Raw genomic sequence first — 22,132 nt, forward strand, 5'->3', positions numbered from 1 at the left:
GTGAAGACAAGACTAGTAGAGTCATTTCATTCAAAAGATTTCTCCTCCTTAAAAAAAAGTGACTTGGTATGGCTTTTTGATCCTCTGTACTATGATTATAAATTATTTTCAAAATCCTAGTTGAAGTGGCACTCTGATATTAATGACATTTTACTAAAAACATAACATGCAGATACATAAAGGAGAGCTCTAAGGAATTAAAAGCCAAATTTAATAAATGAGGTAGTTCATCTGGTTATGCAGAAACACGGATTTGGGTTTCTTTGTACAAAACAGCCATCCTCTGGACATGCGTCTGCAACCAGAAGCCTATCACTTGCAACACAGCCTTACTGAAATACTTTGCCTTTTGCCCTTCACAGCAGGGAGAGTTTAAGAGTCATCTTGACATGCACAGCCAGGGACCGCACCTTCGGCACACGTAACTCCCTGCTTTCCGCTACAGCACTGCAACATCCCTCTCGGTACCCTACCTTAAGAGTGACTGGCAGGTCTTGCCCCTTTGGGGTTCAGGGCAGCTTAAGGCAGAACGACACTTTTAATTACTGAGACAGTCCTTTGAACAATCTAACTTGGATGACTGCTGTGTCAAGATCCTGAGGATTGTTGACTACCTGAATATACTGTATTTTTTTCCTGTGCTTCTACTGTAGTGCATGAAAACTTCCCTTCATATATATTTCTTTCCCTCTACCACACTCTCATGAGACCCCACCTGGAGCACTGTGTCCAACTCAGGGGGCCCCCAACAGAAGCAGGGCCTGTTGGAGTAAGTCCAGAGGAGGGCCACAAAGACGATCAGAGGGCTGGAACAGCTCTCCTGTGAATAAAGACTAAGAGATTTGAGGTTGTTCGGCCTGGAGAAAAGAAGGTTCTAGGGACACCTTACAGCAGCCTTCCAGTATCTAAAGGGGCCTACAAGAAAGCTGGAGAGGGACTTTCTACAAGGGCATGCAGTGATAGGACAAGGGACAATAGCTTTAAACAAAAGAGGGAAGACTTAGATTAGATACGAGGAAGAAGTTCTTTACTGTGAGGGTGGTGAGACACTGAACAGGTTGCCCAGAGAATCTGTGGATGCCCTGTCCCTGGAAGCATTCAAGACCAGGCTGGATGGATGGAGCTTTGAACAACCTGGTCTAGTGGCAGGTGTCCCTGCCCATAGCAGGGCAGTTGGGACTAGATGATCTTTAAAGGTCCCTTCCAAACCAAACCATTCTGAGTCTATACCAAAACCCATTCTTTTCTTTTTAAATTGCTAACCAGCAGCTCAGAGGTTCAATGTTCACATTACTTAACATTTAATTTAAAACACTACTAAACAAACTGTCTCAGTATCCTGCCACAAAAATCTTAAATTAAATTGTGATTAAAATTGCTGTTGTAAGCCTGTACCTGATTATCAAGTGAAAGTTACTCAACTACAGAGAGACATTTCAGCAAGCAGTTGACAGAACAACTTTCTGCCAGGCACCACAAGAAGAAAGGTGCTCATTGTGATAATCCTTCACTGATTAAGATCAGTCACTGTAGCCAGCACAGAACCGAGTGTACAATTCTTCATGTTATTGTTAAAAAGCAAATTCAAAAGAGGAAATAAAAAAATCATTTGTGAATAAATATCCCAGGCACCCATGGCTTCATTTATTCTTGTTCTCAGAAACATCAATCAGCAAGAAGGACAGACAGTATTGTCATCTGTTTGCCTGTTTAAAAAAAACACAAACAAAAAACAAACGTTCAAAAGTTCTGCTGACAGACTACCTTACCAATTACTTGGATGCTTCTCAGCAGAATAGCTTCATTAGCAGACATGTCACGTGTACTTATTTTTATAAATAAAATCATTTTTTTATTTGGGACATTTAAAATTATTAAAACCACCCACCAAATATTTTACCTGCATATTTTTATAAATCCAATCTGTAAACACAGTCATATTCCCATAGACTCCAGGTCTATTGGGACTAGCACAGCCAGTTCCCCAGCTGGTATCTCCAACCAGCCACCACACAGAGTTTTTGTTAGTTACTAGCGGACCTCCACTGTCACCCTGCACAAAATACAAGCATATTATTAGTGACCTGGCCACCAGGAAGGATGCAGTCCATTTCACTTCAGGAATACAGTTTAAGTTTCAATAAAAGCTAACCACCATTTTAAGAGAGTCACTAAAAAAAAAAAAAGCGATGGCAATTACAGATTAAATGATGGCTGCTTGCAATAGGGATGAAAACTGTTTGCCCAAAGCACTAAATGAGATAGGCATTACCGACTTTCTTGTTCAGAAGCGTAAGGCTAGGGTATTGCCATGATTATGAAGAGCATTCGCTCACTTCCAAGTACCAGATAACAAAACATCCTCGAAGCATTAAAAAAAGACTGCCTCGCCCTCTCTGGGTATTCAGTGAGAACTTGGCACTTGGCAGCCATTCAGAAGATGATACAAAAGCTCTCCCTTTAAAGGGATGCACCACGAAATTAACCAGAAGCCCAACCAAAATGTTAATTATTTTTAAGTAGGATCTGTTTGTAGTTAATAGATAATTAAAAAAGACTACTAGTAAGACCACAAAAATAATGAGATTGTTATTAGGTGTTAATTAGGAATAATTACCTGACAGGAATCAACTCCTCCTCCTAGATATCCAGCACAGATCATTGTAGGCAAAATCATGCCATTATAGATAGAGACAGAATTACACCTAGAATGTTCTATTAAGGGCACCATAACATAATTTAAGTTATTTGACGTTTTACCTAAAATTGAAACATGCACAAAAACAGACAAAGAAAAAGTTAGAACAACATCATATTATGTTGCTATTACAGATCCCAGCAACTAGCACTGTTCAAGGTGAAATGAACTTACTAGAAACATTGGGATGGACACAAAATGTATGAACCATTGCACAGGGACAACCGTGACATCAAAACTCCCTTCCAAGAAGTCAGTGAGTTACCCTACTTTGCTGTCAGTGCAAAGCAAGAGAACATGGCACCTACCTGCCTACTCCAGCCCCAAATCAACTCTGAATAACTGTGTTATCTACAGGGCTATTAAACGCACATGAAGTCTGCAAGAGGCAAAGAGGACCTTCCCACAGTTTTATGGTCTAGCGCAAGCTTCCAGCAGTTCCCATACTCAGGATCCAGCTTCCCCGACACGCAGCTCCACACACCCAGTACCTTCTCATATTGGCAGACACCTTTCCTCCCTTTCCTTTTCACTTCTTACAGGCTTAACTTGCATCATGCTATTTTAGCTTTCCACTAAAGGACAGGCTCCTGCCCTCTCCCACATCCACAGAGGAGTGGCTTGGCATACAGTTACCCTCCTTACGGGAGATGTGGCCCTGCTAGCAGGAGCACCGGATTGTTTCCTGTGTGAATAGTTCTGGCCCCCCATACTGATTTGAGGTTCCTTTCGGTCTGCTGAATGCAACACATCGCAACTTGCTTTGAGACAGAATGCCCTGTGTAAATATGTAAATGGGTGAAAAAATAGCATATCAACAGATCTGGCTCAAACTGCCCAGTCAGCTCATCCAACAGTTATTCGCAGACTGAAGAGGACTGGTTTATGTAGAAGACCAAAACATTCCAGAGCCACTCTTTACCTCCTTGGTACTCTGCTCCCCACCCAGATATCCAGCACTGCTGATTAGGCTGGAACATCATTCCTGGATTAGGCAGACAAACTGGCCGTACAGTATCTACAAAACAAACACGGTAGCATCAGTAATCCCAGATGTCCAGACATAATTCAAAATAAATGTATATGAAATATCTCAACACAGCCACCACTTCAATACCTATACACCACACATTTTCTCTGTACTCTACCTTCCTCGCAGACAAGCAATACTGTGCAATGCATGCAGCGGCAGAAAGCTTACCAGCCCCTCTTTACCAGATGGCTACCTAATCCTCACCTCAAAATGAGGAACAAGCACAATTAATTGTTCTTAGGTCAATTCGACCCGCTAACTAGAACAATTAACACCAGCTCTTCTGATCAGTAGAGGACAAAGAAGAAAAACTTCTGACAACTACTTCTCTGCATTCTCTTTGCAAAACTCTGCTGAAAATAATCACGCAAGCAGGATTCAATACCTATACACAAGAAGTGTCAAACAAAAACCTGGCAGACAATCTCCCTGCTCTTAGGAGCAGAAGAGACCCTCCAGATTACTACTAATAGCTTTAAACTGATGCACTGAAATATAAAAGACCTGTACACTAAAACCACTTCAAGTAATGGTTTGTCCTCTATTTTTCACTGATTGCTTACAAACAACCTACATCTACTTTTAAGAAAGGAACATTTTCTAACATTTGTCTGTGATGTTGTTGGTTTTTTTCCCCAATTGTTATTTGACATAACTTGGTTTAGAGTCTAGTCAGCTGCTCCACCATTATATTTGGAGTCTGCACATACAGGAATGGCAAAACTTAAGCACTATACAGCGTTCTGGCGTAAAAGTGAATTGTTGAGATGAGCCTAAACTCCCTTATCAGGCACCACATTTAAATAAATCCTACTTAGAAAATCAAAGGGTGTGCCCTCTGTCTCTACCCACATTTTTTGTTCTTCCCATATCACAAGGATTTCTTGACGAACTTCAGTATTTTTAAAAGATGTGCTTATTGCCATTGGACTTTTGCCTTAAGAAGAGCAGAATACATACCAGTAAAACTCAGCAGTGTTTCTAACTTCATAAGGGCAACATCATTGTCTTTTGAATCTGTATCATAATCTGGATGGGAAATTATCTGTTGCACTCTGTATCCGTTTCCTAAGAGCATCTCATCCTGATTCAGAATCCCAGCATAAACCCTCCAGCTGTACGGGTCAGAAAATCGTCTACAGAATAAACAAAAGATTAGAATGTTTGATTCTCTGATAGTGAGCCACGGATTATAACCTTCAAAAAATTGTCTTCAGAAACAGCAGCCAAATGCACATGCAACCACGAACGCACATGCATGTGACTACCATTTCTGAAAAACAAGGTAAATAAATTGCAAGACATCTGACTTTGGGAAAGCTTGACTCTTGATTTCATAAATATATCAAAATCTTTGAAATGGGTTAAGTATCACTATCACTCAGCACAGCAAATTATAGTCTGAGACTGCAACACTGAAGTCTATTGATTTCCAAGGCTGAGGGATCAAGCAGTTATTTCTGAAGTCTCACATGTCAGCGGTATCACTCGCATGTACTATCCAAGGCACTCAAGGGCAGCAGAAGGCAATATTAGTAAAAACATGATCTAGTGAAGGAATTTCACTAACATCAAAATGCCAGGGTTGTTTTGTTCGGTTTTGGTGTGGTTTTTTTTTTTTTTTTTTTTAATGTTAAGTATGCTAACTAAATGTAATTTAAACAGTCTCTCTTGCTCCAGCAGTTTACAAATGCTCAATACAAAAAACTTCTCAGAAGTGTTAAAACTCCCTCCAGAACTCCAAGGCAGTAGTGCTTGCGAGTCATGCCCCCTCCACAAAAAAATATTCAGGACTGAAAACGAGTTTTTTTGCCAGCTACAGCTTGCAGTTTGGTTGCCTTTCCTAAAGTTTTTGCATACTACAGAGCTTAAATCAGAAAACAAAGGAGGGATAAGATCATCACATAAAAATAAATACTTGCATTCCTTTCTCAAGGTTAAGGGACAAAGTTATTTTTCCTTGGCTTAGCCTCAAACTGTGATCCAGCCAACCAACCATTAAAAATGGTTTTACTTAGTGGGTTTTCCCTCCAACAGGAGCAGCCACCTTTTAAACATATTCTGACACCGTACACAAGGTACCGCAACACCTCAACTCTCCTTTATAGGTTAAAAGTGTACAAAGCACCAGCTATTTTTCTTGTTGATGCCCATGTAAAGTGCTCCTTGGATAGGTATAAATCTACCTTTAGTACTGACTTGGGCTTTACTACCCTGTGGTATGAAGATACAAGGAAATAAATGGCACAGACATCTTTAAATTGATCATATCTACAGTTGTGCGATATTTGAAGGTTTGGGTTTTTTTTTTTTTCCTTTTCTTTGTTTTTCTTCACAGTGTTAATTCAGCATCTTCATGAAAACATTGTCCTGCCTTGCATTAAGTTTGGTACCTTCAGTTTACCTCTTAAATTGGGTAGGTATCTGTGCCCAACACCACCATCCAATTTACTTTCCACCTTTAACAAGTAAAGTAAGATTTTAATCCTGTAGAAAGCAGACAGATGAACTGCAGCCAGTCTCCTCCAGAAGAAATTTTCCCTTACTACTTGAAAACCATACTGCTACGTAGACAAAAGACTGCACACCTAGCACCTGCATTCAAGGCAGAGGGGGGGAATGGTATTTAATTTCTTTTTAAAGCAGAAATTTGGGAGACTTAGGTAAATTTGTGCATTTCAGCCTGAAGCAAGAAAAACTGCTGTTCCAGAGACAAAAGGAATGAGCTGGTCACTCTGGTGCCCCATGGGGTCAAGACTCACCCTTCCACGCAGTGCGCCGCTGTCACTATCCACTGACGGGTGATGATGGAGCCCCCGCAGACATGGGTGCCATGCACATGGAGGCTGACCTGCCACGGCCACTGTCCTGGCACCGCTCCGCTGCCACCCACAATTCTGTTCATAATGTTCACGTTCTTAGTGGGCAGGCCACAGTCTAAGGAGTCAGTTACACACAGGCATCAGTTAAAGAGTGAGCTGGTCTGGAAGATGGCTTCTGCAGCTCAGGCTTCGGAGCACAGACCCCGTGTCCGATCTCTGCACTGCTGGCTTTCAATACGCCACAGCTTGGGCCCCTGCCCTGGACACCAAGAGCCCAAGTCTCCCATAGCCTGGAGCCCTTTCACATTGAAAACACCAAGATTTGGCAACTGCTGCCCTCGGTTCACCACAAACCAGTGGCTCATTACACCTTTAAGCGTGGTATTAAGGCACCTCTGGCAAGCCCCAGAGACAACCGCCTTTGTGTTGTGCAACAAAACAGATAACAGCCAGGAGTCACCTTGTCAAGAAGGCACTGCTCCCCCCGTGGGCACGTTGCAGGTGCACCACAGACATCCCACCATGGCTGCTGGGTGAGGACTACAGAGCCTCACTGCAACAGAGTCATTTAAAGGGACCGGTGCAGCAAAGACAAAAGTAACTCCTTGTTTGTCTCCCACCCTGTTCCTTAAACTGTACCGTTTGAAAAATGGGAACCAGATTTTAATCATCTGCCATCAAAAGACCGTAATTATTTATGCAGATTCAGAAGGATTTTCCATCCATAGCATTTCAAAGCATGAACAAGCATAAGTTTGAGAAACACAGTCACTTACCTACACAGCGCAGAGAAACCACATTTCCTGATGCACAGGAATCACTGCAATAGAAATAAAAAACCCCAGGATTTTAGACACACAATGAAGCAAATGGTGGGTAAAGTTCACCCTCCAGCTGCTTCCTACCCTTTCCAGCTACGTGCCCTGCCTTCACCCACATCTTCCTGGCTGAGGGTTCTTCACTCTCTCCAGCTACCCTGCCAGGAACCATATTGGCCTCCACCATTTCTGGCATTCACCAGAACTGTCATGTGGAAGACTGCAGTCACCAATACAAAAGGTTTGTAAGCCTATTGAGGAGCAAGATGAAGAACAGCATGAGAAAAAGTTGAGCTGATTTTATGAAGTAGTTGTAGAAGACTAAACAAGGGAGCAACAGGAACTTTGCAGGCACAGCAGTCTACAGGTTTGGAAACTAGACACTTCCGAGTTGTTTAATGAGAATAAGAATGATACTTTCCACAGTGAAAGTGTGTGTTCACATGACAAATAAAAAAACCCCGCACCAGCTGCTGTGAACGTGTAGCAGCTGGTAGCTATTGTCACCATACAGAAACTCCTGTTGATGGTCAAAGAGCCTTAGAAAGGTATCTTTGACATGGCAACCTTCTAGACACCATGGAGAGAACAGGATGGGACATCTTGCCTTTTAAAAGAGAGGAAGGATGGAAAAAAGACAGCTGTGTTTTTAAATAGAAGGGACAGCCCTTGTTGCAATCAGATTAAAAACGAAGTCTCTTTCCCTCTAACAATCCCCACTGAAAGATGTACTTGCATTATGCTATGGGCAGAAGCTACACCTTTTACAACAGCTAAAGACCCCTGATTAAAGGGAAGAAGTTTGTATTAAACAAAGATACCTGTTATACAGCTTTTTGTACAAGTCTATATTCCCAGCACTTGTGTTCAGCTTCATGTAGCTCTTAGAGCCGACTTCAGTTGCTACTCCTCGACTATAGTAATACGTATCCCTGCAAAACAGAAAGTACATCATGAAAACCCGGTTGTTTCATTTTCAAGCAAGCAACAATAAACTGTGCCAAGCTAGATCTTCTGATATGAATAACACCAAAAAACATGTTTTTGTTTTTTGGTTGTTGGTTTTTTGTGTTTTTTTTTAATGAAACACAGAACCCTAGTGGTGTAGTAGAGTGTCAGAGATCCAGGTTCTTTAAACATTTTTCAAGTTCCATTTCCCATCAAAGAGTTTCTAGATTAAAATAACATTTTTATCTAATATGCATGCGTGACAGAAATCTTCAGCCTCACAAAACAAAAAAAGATGAAGACATGCCTTTGCTGGTACATTTACACAACATAGCAAAGTCCAAGTCCAGTAAGTCATGACAGCCACATTTCTGCGGGATGGCAAGAGGGGTATCAAGTGCTGCTGTCCTGCCAAGCTTTCTAGCTGAGGACCAACTCTGCATAGTTGCTGCTGGGCTGTCTTACTGGAATTGGAACTACTGGGGTCATTGCTTGTTCAGAGACCTGAATTCAGACCACCACAGTGCAGCACGGGCACACACAAGTTCTGCCTGCCTGGGCAATAAATTCACTGCATTACTCCACACACAACAGAAGACAGTATTTGCCAACTGTATCACAGAGAGGCAAAAATCAAATATTTCAACCACAGAAGAATTTAGGCTACAGTGTTATGTGGGGAGAACATGGGCAGCACTCAGGGGCATAATTATTTACAGCAGTCTTCCATACAAGCTGGTGTTATTTGTGTCCTCAGAAGATCAATGTTTTCCATGTAATACTGGTGATGACAGATTAAGTCAGACTGCATGTTACTGAGCAATTATAATGATCTGAAGCAAGCTCTGGAAGATGGCTGTGAATTAATGTATTGGATACAAGTGACCCCACCACCTACCTACTGCATGCATGCCGGTCCCTGTCACTTGTTGAAGCAATGTTTTGGTTTGATTCTGTAACAGCTGCCATCATTAAAATCAGACTGACCCGGGTTCACACAAACTAGATTGCCAGCTGCTTTTTGTTTGAGATATGCACTCTTAAAAACAGCAAGATGGAAATTTTAACCTTTCTATGTATGTGCAAAGGCTGACAAAGGTTAGACTTACACACTGTAGCCCATGTCTTTACATGCAATCCTCCCATAATCATCATTCCAGTCATCTTGACAAACAGGATACCAGGATTTGCTGACAGGTGAATAAACTTGCAGGATAAAGTTTGGTCCAAAAAGTCTAACTGCCAGAAAAGGAAGAAGTAAAAAGAAACCAAGAACACCACACGCTATATTACCACTCTTTCTCAACTTAAAAAAGTATTGCTATCTGTAACATATGCTTGTTTGTATAACTAGTGTTAATTTAATGCTGTCTTCTACTCAAATTCTGAGTAAATATCAAGTAGACAGAAATATCACAATGACTTAATCCTTTTGTCTAGGCAATTGAAAAGAACTACCAGTTTAAAACTGCAAGTGTACAAAATAGTGTTCATCTTTTCATTTCAGCTTTTATGCTCAAAATTCTCTTTCAGTCTACCACTGAGGAAGATTGCAATAGCCAATCTTTTCTTACCTTTTATCTACACAATGATATATTTCTTAATATATCATGTATTGTGTATAAATAAAGTACAATCTATTGTAATATATTTCGTATTACATATGAATATGCTGAATTTATTCAGAGAAGCACTTGTAGAGCAAGAATGCAAGAAGGAGCAATTAGCTCTGACATTCCATGCCCCATTATGTATTTATCTGCACAAAAATATAAAATAGCTCAAGCAAAAGAACAGATTGAACAAGCTTCTCCAAAAATATATTATTCAACTAAATGGAAAGAAACAGCTTTAGAGCGTATGCCAGTAAATGCTAACCCTGCAGGAGGCATGTGCAGAATAAGTTTCTCAAAAGAGAAGAGCAGCACAGCCAGAGTTTTCCAGAGTGGCACTGGCATAACAGAGGTGTTAGAAACAACATGCTACACCTTTTGAATGAACAAATGAATAACGTTTCCACCTTCAGCTGTGCCCTAAAGCTTCGCTCGGCATATTTTCAGTTGGAACCACTGATCAGACCAGGCTTTCTAACACAAAGGAGTTATGAAGTAGCTGAAGTACTATTGGGAGAATAAGGAATGCAAAATATGTGGAAAAAGACAAGCCTGACTGAAGACCACCGGATTTATGTTATCATCTCAAGTTCCACTAAGAAGTCAACGATGATGGTTCATTCCAGAGACAATGTTAGATTCAGTTTTGCACAAACCCCATTCAAATTAAAAGGCAGTATTTATAAAAACTCATTCAATGTTAAGCCAGCTCAAACCTTCAAGTCAGTCATTTTGTTTCAGCCTTTTGATTGGACTGGAAACAAACTGAGTATCTAGATATAGCCTTCAAAGCACTCAAACATCCTAAAACATTTTAGAGATATAACTGAAGCTAAAACGGGTTGTAACTTAGGCAAGCTTTGGATAAGGCAATATGCTCAAAAACTCCTGCAGCTGGCTGAAGGCCCCCCACCTCGACTGCTGGCACTCACCACAGCGGGTTTCATCCTCTCCGTTGGGGCAGTGGCTCACCCCATCACACCACTGCGAGGGTGGCATGCATACTCCTGAAGATCCACACTCTATTAAGGAGCCAAGACAACGATTCTCTACTGTGGGGAGAGAGCAACATAGCCATTAGGCTGACCATCAACTTAGCCTCAGGTGTCTACTGCCAGCTCTCGAGGAGTACTCCACTTCCATAGAGCAAAACATCAGAAAGAGCTCAAACTCAGAGACGGGAGGCGAGGAGACCCAGCCTGACACAACAGAGGACGTATTGCTCTGTCCTTTACATCACTTGTCAGATTAAGTCAGTTATGCAGCTGATTGGATTCTGTCCACCGCCTCCCCTGAATAAGCAAGCACCATTAGTTGTCTAAAAGGAGTCAGCTTTACACTGACAAAGCATAACAATTGCAAACAGAAAAGGAGGAAGATTACTCCAATTACATCCTTTTGCTGCCATTTAAAACAATATTACATTCACCTTGTATAAATCAAAGTGAGAAAAAAAAACCCTAAGAACACAAATGTCATCCTAAGTTTTAAATGAAATCCTTTCTCTCTTTCTTTTGCTGCACAGAACAGAAAGGAGAGGCTCCTAAAAACAGCAAATTGTTTTTCCAGTTTCCTTTGAAAAGTGGCTTTCATTGAAAGGGAACTAAGATAGCACAAGACAAACTTCACCTGAGCCAAACAGAATTACCCTAGCACAGCTTCAGAGCTCATTCACCCCAGTTGGGGATGACTTCCAAGGTAAACGTATCATCTGTGGTACAGCTTACAGTGGCGAGACGGGCTGGGCTCACACAACATTAAAACACTTTCAACACAAAAGCCTCAGAAACAATTAAATGGATGTGAATTACTTCTGCTCCAAAAGAGATCCCATTTTTAACAAAATAAAACATCTCTTGATCATTTGTGCTCTTGCAGTGAAGGTATATAGATTTACTTCAATCTCCTTCCTCCACTTGAAATTAAGTGAAGCTCAAATCTGGAACAGTTCCATTTCAGAAAGGACGCACAGCAGTGACTTCCCTAATGACATGCACCACAGAATGTGTTGGCCATGCACGGTCATGTGCCAGCTTCCCTCAGTGCAAAAAACCTTGCAAGAGGTCAAACTGCTCATTACTAACAGCTACAGTGCTGTACAGTTGTATTGCACCAGCTTTTGCCAGATATTGAAGCTTTCCAGAGAAGCCACCTGAATTAGCCACTCCAGAAGAGTCAAAAAGCTGATGACATCACTTAACATCAAAAACATAATTACTTGATGAAGGAAAAGGATAATGACAGCAGCAATATTCATTAAAAAGAAAGAAAAAAAAAAACAAACCACAAGCAAACCGAGCCATTAAGAAGCAATACCAATTCATCTCTCAGGAGGCAGGTAAATGAAGACTTTCCTGTCCTTAATTCAGCATAAAATGGAAGATAAGAATGTATATTTCTAACTTTACAAGTTAAATAAAATCTTTTCTTTCAGAATAAAAAAAAAAATGAACCTTACCAAAATACCAGATGAAGAAAGCAGCAATTGCACAACAAATGACTGTTAAAATGGATAATATGACGACTATGATTTTCTTTACACCTGAATTGAAAGCAAGGAGAAAAAGAGAAATTAGGTTCACAAATCAGGTGATTTCCAGCCACCAGCACTATCTATTTCCTTGACATTAAAAACAGATGTTTTGCCAGACAGACTTTTCTCCACTCTACCATCCTTCCTCCAAATCGCTCAGGTTTCTGTTCACTGGCATCTCAGCCAGCTATTACTTTTTCACCCATGGGGAGATGGCTCCTGCAATACAGGAGCTGGAAGAGAAGATCCCTTTTGTTATCTTACTTTGGAAGTTCTTACGTCTAAAATTGTAAGAAATCCCAACAAAACTTACTTGATGCACACGTTCTCCTGGACGAATGTGCTACTGGCCTACTCGACTGATGGGTAGCAACCCTTGGGACATAGCTTGGCACTGACGGAGCATTTGTTGAGAAGTACTGTGGATACGGGTTAGCACCGGCTGTCTGCCTGGCATAATAGACATTTTCTGGCTGAAAGCCATGATTTTCATAGTATGGCTGTGGACTCTAAATGAGAACATTCCGGGGAAGGGAACAGGAGAAAATGAAAAAACAAGAGGCAAGACCGCAATTAGGGCAAAGTAAGTTTCAGATGCCATTTCCATTCAGAACCCTACTAAGTAATTCTGGCAATGCTGAAATATACCATGCATACATACACATACTATTGACTCCAATTTACATGCTTAATACCTTGTACTTTGAATAATAAAAGTAACAGAGAGTGAGACTGGAAGGCGTATGAATAGACCAGTTTCCTGATCCAAAGTAACTCAACCTAAGAAAGATTCTTGAGCCCAGCCCTCCCACTGGCGACACAAACCACTGCACTGGAACATCTGATGGTAGAAATAAGCAGCACGGACAGTTTTAGGCTTAGTACCATCATCAAAAGAAATGCTGACAAGTAACAGCCTTTGTGTCTGTAGCCGTCCAGGTCTAGGATAAATGCTTACTGCCCCATTTTGCCCCATGACAACACCAGATATACCTAGCTATTTCTGAAATGCACGGGCCTACAACAGGTTCTGGAATATTTATCCCAGAAGAGCTTTAAGAACTAATCAGAAGCCATTTCAACCTATCCCTCCAAAATAAGCTTTGAAAGCACCAGGAGTATCTGAGCACTTGAAATGCTAGCTAATTCAAGCCTCTTATACACTGTGAGGCAGGTGTCTTTCCCTTTTTGCAAGAAAGGAAACACAACAAACACTTCACATTTTAAAAGGCTTGTTAACCAGAACATCACTCAATAAGCTGTTACTTGTAAAGAAATAACACCTCATTAAAAAAAAAATAAATAAATCCCTTTCATTACTTACTACAGTAGAGGTCATCTTTCCTTTGTCAGCAGTACCAAAACAATTCAAGTGTTTGGAAGTAAAGTGTGAACCTATATTAAAAGGAAAAAAAAAACAACAGAAAATCACAACCAGAAGCTCTGTCCACATTTGTCAGTTTTCCCTTTGGAAAATTGCCAAATCTGAAAGGAAAAAAAATATGGAAGTATTTCAAGAGACAGTACAAATTAAGGTGCAGCATGAAATCAGATCTCAGTAGCCTCTCAATACAACCTTGAGGATTATACAGTGGCAACTATTCATTAACACGAGCTCCACACACACTGAGAAGATTAAGTTAGTGTTCACTCTCACTGACAGAATGAGAGTTAAAGAATATCCTGGCAACAACCCACACGGTGTCAGTACCAAGTTCAGGTCCTCCTGCCTCTCTCAACACTTACTCATGTATCACTCTGAGGTTTATGACACAGAAACAAGAATGTGAACAAAGCATCAGGAAATACAAATTCAGCTAACTCATTTGATAATGCCACAGCTATCAGCCCTACAAGTCATATCCTTTTCACTCTTCCACATTGCAAACAGTTGTTTTCTTGGTTGTGTGTTGCAGCCACCACACCAAAACCAGAGAGAAGCACAGCAGGGAAACAATATTCCACACCAATATGAAAGTTTTTCAAATACAGTAAGAGGAGCTACATCCACTGTTTCAAGCATATAGCAGTTTATTTTGAAGTTAAACATTAACATTAAGTAAAACCACAGAACAGCAAAGACAAAAGAAACGTAAAATGTTTGCCGCCACAGTTCTAAAACAAGCAGTTATACACCTCCACAAGCAATCATTTTAATAAATTATTTAATCTATTGAGTCCTCTCATAATGTTACTCTATATTAAAAAAAGCCTTAGGAAGTGCCTCAGCCACACACTGAGAAATACCTTTCTGCAGCTTGCAGAGCAGTACCCTGCACACAGGCACACTGCCATGACTCCTCTTGAAAGCCACAACTATAAAGAGCAGTTGCATTAAGACACAGCATAATTCACCTCCAAGTATAAGGTTATGTTTCAGAATGTGTCACCTCACCAAAACTGAGCTTCAAATGTCTTTGAAGCAGATTGGCATGTTGAGCGTGCCAATATTTCATGACAGTTCAGGCAGGCTAATTCCGGTATTTGCTTCTTAGCACTAGCAAAAAAAAAAAGTAATAATGCACCATTGAACTCTTATTTGTGTGGCAGAGAGGTGGAAAACAAGTCTTACTCCTACTTACAGTAAGTCCATCAGATTGGTGACTAAGGCTTCAGGACTTCTGCTTTATGTCGCATCCATTCTTATCCAGCTCTTCACAGCAGTTGGGAAGTACAGGTCTGCTCAGACTTAGAGGACAAGTAACAAGTCACAGGAAGATGGGTTTGTCCCTTGTTATCTGAAAAGAATCCCTTGTTATCTGAAAAGGGGGGGGGGGGGGGGGGGGGGGGGGAGAAAGAATTAAGAAGTTTAGTGATGGCAGACAGAAGTGGTGATTCTGAAGTAAGCCAACAGGTACTATGACTAAAGAAAAATCCAAGTATTTTTTAACATTAATATTTGAAAGGCTTTGCAAATTGGCAGGTGACAGTCTTCCTCAGTCTTTCTCAGTCTTTTTGAGGTTTTTTTTGGGTTTTGGGGTTGGTTTTTTTTGTTGTTGTTGTGTTTTTTTAAAATGAACTGAGGAAAAAAATGACTGTTGCTTAACTGGCTTCGAACCACCACTCCCAGTTTAGCTCTTATTAATTAGAAGCTGGATGGGAAAGAGTTTAACAATTTTTCCATTATCATGCCACAAAACACAGGGAAGTCATAAGTACATACATTTTCCAGTGTATTAAAAACAGATTAAACCAAAACAACTGGGGTCCTATTAGTTTGTAAATGTTTAAGGCAGAAATTGATGTATAGCATCCAATAATGACATAAGCTAGTTTTCTTAAAAACACACTTCAAAATTTTTTACAAATATATCAAGGATACTGCAACAACTTCACAGGTAAGGAAGCTGGGTCATGGAGAAACAGACCAACCTGTCAAACACTCCTCATCCCGACAACTTTAGGGCTAGAAGAGACTAGTCTGTCTTATCTCAGTCCAATACTCTGACCCGTAACTCACCTCATATGCATCAGAGAAATTTAAATAAATCCCATAAAAAAGTGTCATAAAGCCACTGGTGCAGAAGACTTCAGCAGGAATGCACTATCCTTCCCTCCCACTGCCAGTCAATCCTCCAGATGTCTGCCAAGCTATAATGGCACTCTACTGGGTATATCTTAAGAAACAGATCTCAAGAGTCCTTTAAAGTGAGCTGGTGGAGTTAAAGTGTACCGAGATCCCCAGGAAAGAAAACCAGGATGGAGCTCACCCCCACAGCAGGCTTGAAGGTATAAGAGACAGGACCCAGGGAGCCAGAGCCTTGCAGGTCAGCTTAATAACATCTTCTGGCTTTGGAAAAAGTATATCCAAATAACGAAAGGGACCCACTACTCATATGCAGCTAAGCTGCTGAATTTCACGAACTTCAGTTTACTCCAGTATGGATGAAGCAAAATCAGCATTTGGACTTCCAGCAACACAGAAGGCCCAAAATCAAGTGTGTTTTTGTTTCACAGCACTGAAAGTAAAGAAATAATGCTACTCTTTCTAATGACAGGTAATAATAAGAATATAAAACATATAGCTGTTATTGACATAGTATACTGATGAATACAGTGAAACCTCACAGCTTGCAGCCATTACTTGAAATATCTTAACTTCTCACATATGCCTTAGGAGCGTTATAATTAAAGTTCTGTCATGGATCATTAAGATTAAAAAAATACATCATTTTTTCCAATAAAAGTTGACAGAATAAAAACAAAACAATAAAAAATCTAGAATATTAGATTAATTGAAAACAAGTTTAATCCAATAGCGCTTTTTTTTTTAGGTTTTCTATGGATTTCTGCAAATCTCTTCTCTATATTTAAGCAAAAGTTCCAGTAAAGTTGATCTGTACTTCATTTGATAACATCCTACTTAACTGAATATAGACTACTAGTCCCCCAAAAGGCTTGTTCTCCTCCCTACCAGTGACAGACACTGTCCCTGAGCAGGAGAAGCACCAAGCACAGAGCTGTGCTGCTTGGCTGTAAGTGGTCCTCATTGCCACATCCTCCTAAACCCCTCACCTCACTACTGGTGGGTGAAGGTGAGCCTCCGCTTTCACATCCTTACAGCAGCATGAGGTCATGACTCCTTTATACTGCGTGTCCTTCACTAGCCAGCAGCCAACATCCCAAAAAGGCAACAGAAAGGCAAAGAAACTCCAAAGATTTAACTGTGATTTTGTTAATGAAACCAGACTTGCTGGCTTTTACCCTAGTTCTCTGTGCAAGAAATAATGGCACTTCCTTAGTACGCACCATGTGATAACGGTTAATTAAGAGCAGTACCATGCTTTGGAGGCACAGTGTTCCACAAGTACCACCAGCTATATTAGTTTCCACAAGCTTTTAGATAGAGATCACTATGTGTTGTTTCCATGCCTAAGTCAACAGGATGGAATAACTACCTTCAGATATCCTAACCCTGTGAATTCAACTTGGCCAATGAAACCAAATTTATATTGGCAACAGTATACTTCCTGCATTTACATATTACTTCAATACATATTTTGTGCTATTTCCTGAAATAGAAACACAGTCAGCTCTTTGCTAAGCTCTATGACAGGTATCAATAATTGAAAAAACACCACCAAGAACCCCAAACTAGTTCTTCAGTTAGACCTACGTAAAAGCAACCACGTGCAAGTAAGATGCGAGAGGACAGAACAGTAAAAAGCCAAGTGTATGAAATCAAGTTCAGCTTCTAAAAGTAGGATGCATAAAAGCATCCACTCTGCATCAACACTAACTCTGTGCCACATCCAAAAAAATTGGCAGTTCCCTTTATCCAGATAAAGAAATACAGCACATGCAAATGAACAAAATGGCAAAACTTTGCAAAGATAGCAAATGAGTAATTCCAGTGCAAAGCTCAACTTCAGAAAAGGGCAAGTCAACAATTACAGCTTTTGTTGATGACACTAGAAAGGAAGTATGCTTTAATTATTTTCTTCCCAACCATTTTATGGCCACGAAGTTTCAGTAGCGTAATCTTAAACACAATATAACCACGGTATGAAGCAGGGGCGGGGGGAGGTGGAAGAAGAAAGAAAACAAGCCAAGAAGAGGTGATTCCAGATTAACTTACATGATCTTTTCACACACTGGGCAATTCCTGCCTCTGCCACCTGGACAAAAGAAAAGAAACATGCTCGAGATTCCTGTTTTAACAAGCAGCCCTTAAAATCATGACTTGCAAATTAAGTATAGAAAGGTTAAAAAAAAAACAATTCAGTTATGTTTGAAAGAGGAAAGGAACTAAGAATTTTCAACTCATTTTATTAACACGATTTCCTTGATACTTCTTCAGGAAATAGCACTGAATATTTTTATTGTGATGATTAAAAAAGTAAATGTAGTTTACTCCACAGGGCAAAATTTATCCTCTGGAAGGGGTCAAAGACAAATCAAAGAGCAACTAATGTCTCAAAGTCATCAGAACCAGGTTCTTCCAATGTCCTTGGCCTTTTGGCAAACCTCAATAGAGGCAAGCTCTGCTCTGTGTGCCTATGCAGTAACATTACACATCTTGCAAAGAACTATACAAGACTATGTAAAGATTTATATGAAAGGTTGCCAGAAACAGAGCCTCAGCATTCTTAGATCTCCTAAGAAAGAGTCTTGAAGCTATTCTACATTAGCTCCTGAAATATTATTAAACCGTAGAACTACTTCTCAACTTGTGTCAAAAAAAAAAAAGTGTTTCTTGAAAAGCACTACCGGCAGGTCAAGTAAGTCCACAACCCTATTCCCAAGGCCGGCAAACCAAGATTAATGCTACTTCCACATCCAAAAAAAAAAAAAAAAAAAAGGCATTAAAAAGTTCTGAGTGTAGCACTCATTTTAAACAGTTATAGGGTTCTGTATTTATACTACAACTAATCATCTATTTGTCTTCTCTGAAAACAGAGGTTACCATGCAACGCTGCCTATCACAAGTACATCACATGCCTTTGTTAAGGAACGGCAGAGTGGAAAAGGAAGCTGAAAAGCTGTTATGTAGCTGAGCGGATGATTAGTGACAGAAGACCCTACAGGAAAAGCCATTTCTGAAATAGAAAAGACCAAGAGCCCAGGAGAACTGGTATGGTAGGAGATTGACCTAGTGGTCAGGCAACGACTGCAGAGGCAGCCATTGCACACAGTACACACCACCTCATGTGCACAGATCACAATGCTGCTAGAACAAATGCGGCAACAGCCAGCCTGGCATCTGGATGCTTTCTTCTCCTACACTACCTCCCCAGTTCTGCCTCTGCCCTTCCACTTCCATGGCAGGAGCAAATAACCTCATCTTCTGGCAGTAAAAATCAAGTCTCTTTCTATGGCACCGACAGTCTCTGACAAGGAACAAGAGATCTCAGGAATACTTGTTTACCATAATCAAGTTGCAAATGCATGTTGTATGACTATGATACCAGTACATACCCACTCTGCAGAAAACCAAAAACTAGGAATGATAACAAATCAGACTTATTTAGATATTCATCTAGGTCAGCTGTTTTCAATCTGCGAACTACAGATCCTGAGGAGCTGTAAACCACTTCCAAGGCGCCTATGGCAGACAAGAAAGAAAAGCAAGCCTGCTGGCCAGAGGTTTGAGTTCACTCCACAGGGGAGACTCATATTGCCAGAGAAGGCTTAGGGATCCACGCATCAAAGACATGCCAGAAGTACTGATGTAGCAGCACGGACACAGCTGAGCTACTGTCACAGTACTGGAACTACTCAGTGTGGACTGACCCTTGATTGACACAGGAGGAAGAACCCACATCTCCAGCAGCAGCAGCTCCAAGAGAAATATTTTGACCAGCATCCTAGAATACCATTTTGTTTTGGTTTTGCACCACCATCCAGAAACATAATTTCATCTTATTTCCATTTTCAGGCTAGACTACCACGATAGATTTACTCTAGACTGACTTTCCTATGTATCAGTATAATTTTTAACAGTTTAAGAATAAAAGGAAAAAGGACATTTTAAATCCTACTTTGACATAAAATTTTGTCTTAGTCCACCTGTCTTTTGGCTTTACATTTACATTGACACCCATAGGTAACAGCACAACTGCAACCATTTCCCAGTGTCGTTGATCTATGCTACACACAACGTCGCTCTTTTCGCTTAACACTGCCTTAGCTGATGCAAATCACCCTTCAGAGGTGAAGCTGCTTCCTTTGGCTCTTTGTAAAGCACTAACGGCATCAGTGTCACTTTACTCAGGGCAAACAGGGACACGTAGGACAAAGGCACAATGTGAGAATGGTGTCTTGAATTCAGTGACACCCACCCACCCAGAAAACTGAGGTGAAACGCGAGGTCCAGGTAAGCTACGGGAATCGGTAAAGCCCTCCGAAGGGATGTGAGGAGTACGGCTGATTTCAGCATTCAGAACTTTGGCCCAAAAGTTTTAATAATGGGGCTCCAGTGGGAAGCCACTCTATCAACAGTTACCCTTTCAAAATCACTTGACAAATTGTGATAACTGTAAAAAGTTACACTTTGTGATAACTGTAAAAAGCCCCAGAAATCAGGGCTTTTGCAAGAAACCAAAGCAGCGGTGACATTAATACACAACGACGAGGCCCCAGAACTCGGTTGTTCTAGTTCATTCTCCGTAGGAGCAACTACCCAACTCCGTGACCTTGAAAAAGCTCCTTAACCCCGCCGCGTCTCCCCTCCCGTCAGCGGAGGATGAAGGCCTGGAATGGACAACCTCGAGAGGGATGAGGGGGGCCGGCGCTGGCATGCGGGGCGCTGGGCGCACCCCAGCACCCCCCGCACCCCGTCGGACCGCGCCACCCCCCGCACAGCGCCCGTTCACCCGCCGGTGCCCTCGGCGCCCGCCCTGCCTCACCCGCCGGTACCGGGGGAAGCGCAACGCTTTCGCCCCAACCGGGTGCGGAAAGGGGGCGACCGGGTAAAGCAGCGGGAAACACCGCTGAAGGCGACGAGCTTACGTGCTCCCTCGATTTTATCAGCCGGCGCTTCCTTTTCTCGCTCTGGGGAGACGGCCCCGCCGCTCCCCGCCGGGCACCGCGCCGACCCCCGCCACGGCGGGACGGGGGTTTTCAGATGCCTCCGGGGTCCCGCCGCACTCCCCCCGAAGCAAACCCGAACGTTCTTCATTAAAAGATAAAACCGCAGGCCCAACTCGGAGCGGCCGGGGCGCCCCCCAGCCCGGGGCGACGCTGCCCCCCAGCCCGCTGGAGCCGCCCGGCCCCCGGAGGTGGCTCCGGTGGCCCCGGGGAAGGACCCGGCCGAAGCGGAGGGGTGGCGGCCGGACCGGGCCGGGGAGCGCCACGCTTACCTGGGGGCTGCCCCCGCCGCAGCGGAGCTGGGACGGGACGGGACGGGACGGGACGCGGCGCAGGGAGCCGGGAGCAGCCGCCGCGGCCGGGGAGGAGTTACCGGGCGGGGAAGGGGCAGGTGCCGCCAGGTGGATGCGTCGCCCAGTCCCTTCCTCCCACCCGCCGCCGCCGGGGGCGGGGGGAGGACGTTGCCTGCTTCGCTCACCCCGCAGCCGCCGGGGAGACGCCGCGGGTCCGGCCCGGGGGCGGGGACGGCGCCCAGCAGCGCTCCGGGGGGCTTACCTGTGCTGTGCCGGCGGGGGGCACGGGCGACCCTTCCTGCCCGGTGGGTGCCGGCAGCCGCCCTCAACCAGACCGCACCGGACCGGGGCTCCCCCTTCCCCCCCCCCCGCGGAGGTTTGCGGAGCAAACAAGCCGGGCGGGAGCGGCGGGAAGGCCAGGGGGCGCGGCGGTGGCGGTGCCGCCGGTGTAAGGGCCCCTGGGGGCAGAGGTGCCGCACTCCTCCGGTGCTGTGGTGGGGGGACCGTGCCTTTTTTGAACTTGCAAATCAGTCTTGATTAGCCTGTGTTTCTGGGCGTTGTGTGCAAATAAAGAGCCAAAAGGCTTCCCTGAGCAGGGCACACCAGGTGCTGATAAAGATTGCACATAGAATACCCAGCCCATGGAAATTACTTCCTTTTTCTTTTGCTTTTTAGGGCTATTTAATAAAGGGGTACTCTGAAAAATTACTGCAGTCTCAATTGTCACGTTACTTACAGTGTCACCACTGCTTTGGTTTCTTGCAAGCCGTGGTTTCTGGTTACAGTTATCACAATATTTCAAGTGATTTTGAAAGGGTAACTTTGTTGATAAAGTGCCTTCCCAC

General features: G+C 42.6%; 1 protein-coding gene across 6 annotated transcripts; it reads right to left on the reverse strand.

The window, feature by feature from the left end:
* Positions 1-1,254: 1,254 nt before the first annotated feature.
* Positions 1,255-21,680, reverse strand: TMPRSS2 (transmembrane serine protease 2). 6 transcript variants are annotated; one of them, XM_040585124.1, is made up of 16 exons: positions 21,267-21,455; positions 18,044-18,083; positions 15,048-15,203; positions 13,790-13,860; positions 12,779-12,974; positions 12,391-12,474; positions 10,865-10,984; positions 9,429-9,558; positions 8,193-8,303; positions 7,330-7,373; positions 6,494-6,668; positions 4,692-4,867; positions 3,621-3,716; positions 2,618-2,760; positions 1,901-2,053; positions 1,255-1,706 (listed from the first exon to the last, which is right to left on the reverse strand). In XM_040585124.1, exons 4-16 carry the CDS (start codon positions 13,802-13,804, stop codon positions 1,695-1,697), a joined length of 1,455 nt encoding a protein of 484 aa, XP_040441058.1. In that variant the 5' UTR covers positions 13,805-13,860; positions 15,048-15,203; positions 18,044-18,083; positions 21,267-21,455; the 3' UTR covers positions 1,255-1,694. The 6 variants fall into 6 exon arrangements, with proteins under 6 accessions (XP_040441058.1, XP_040441060.1, XP_040441057.1 ...); XM_040585126.1 differs by lacking the exons at positions 18,044-18,083; positions 21,267-21,455 and adding an exon at positions 21,473-21,680; XM_040585123.1 differs by lacking the exon at positions 18,044-18,083.
* Positions 21,681-22,132: the final 452 nt, after the last annotated feature.

The sequence above is a fragment of the Falco naumanni genome, chromosome 2, assembly GCF_017639655.2.
Source record: "Falco naumanni isolate bFalNau1 chromosome 2, bFalNau1.pat, whole genome shotgun sequence".
NCBI lineage: Eukaryota > Metazoa > Chordata > Aves > Falconiformes > Falconidae > Falco > Falco naumanni.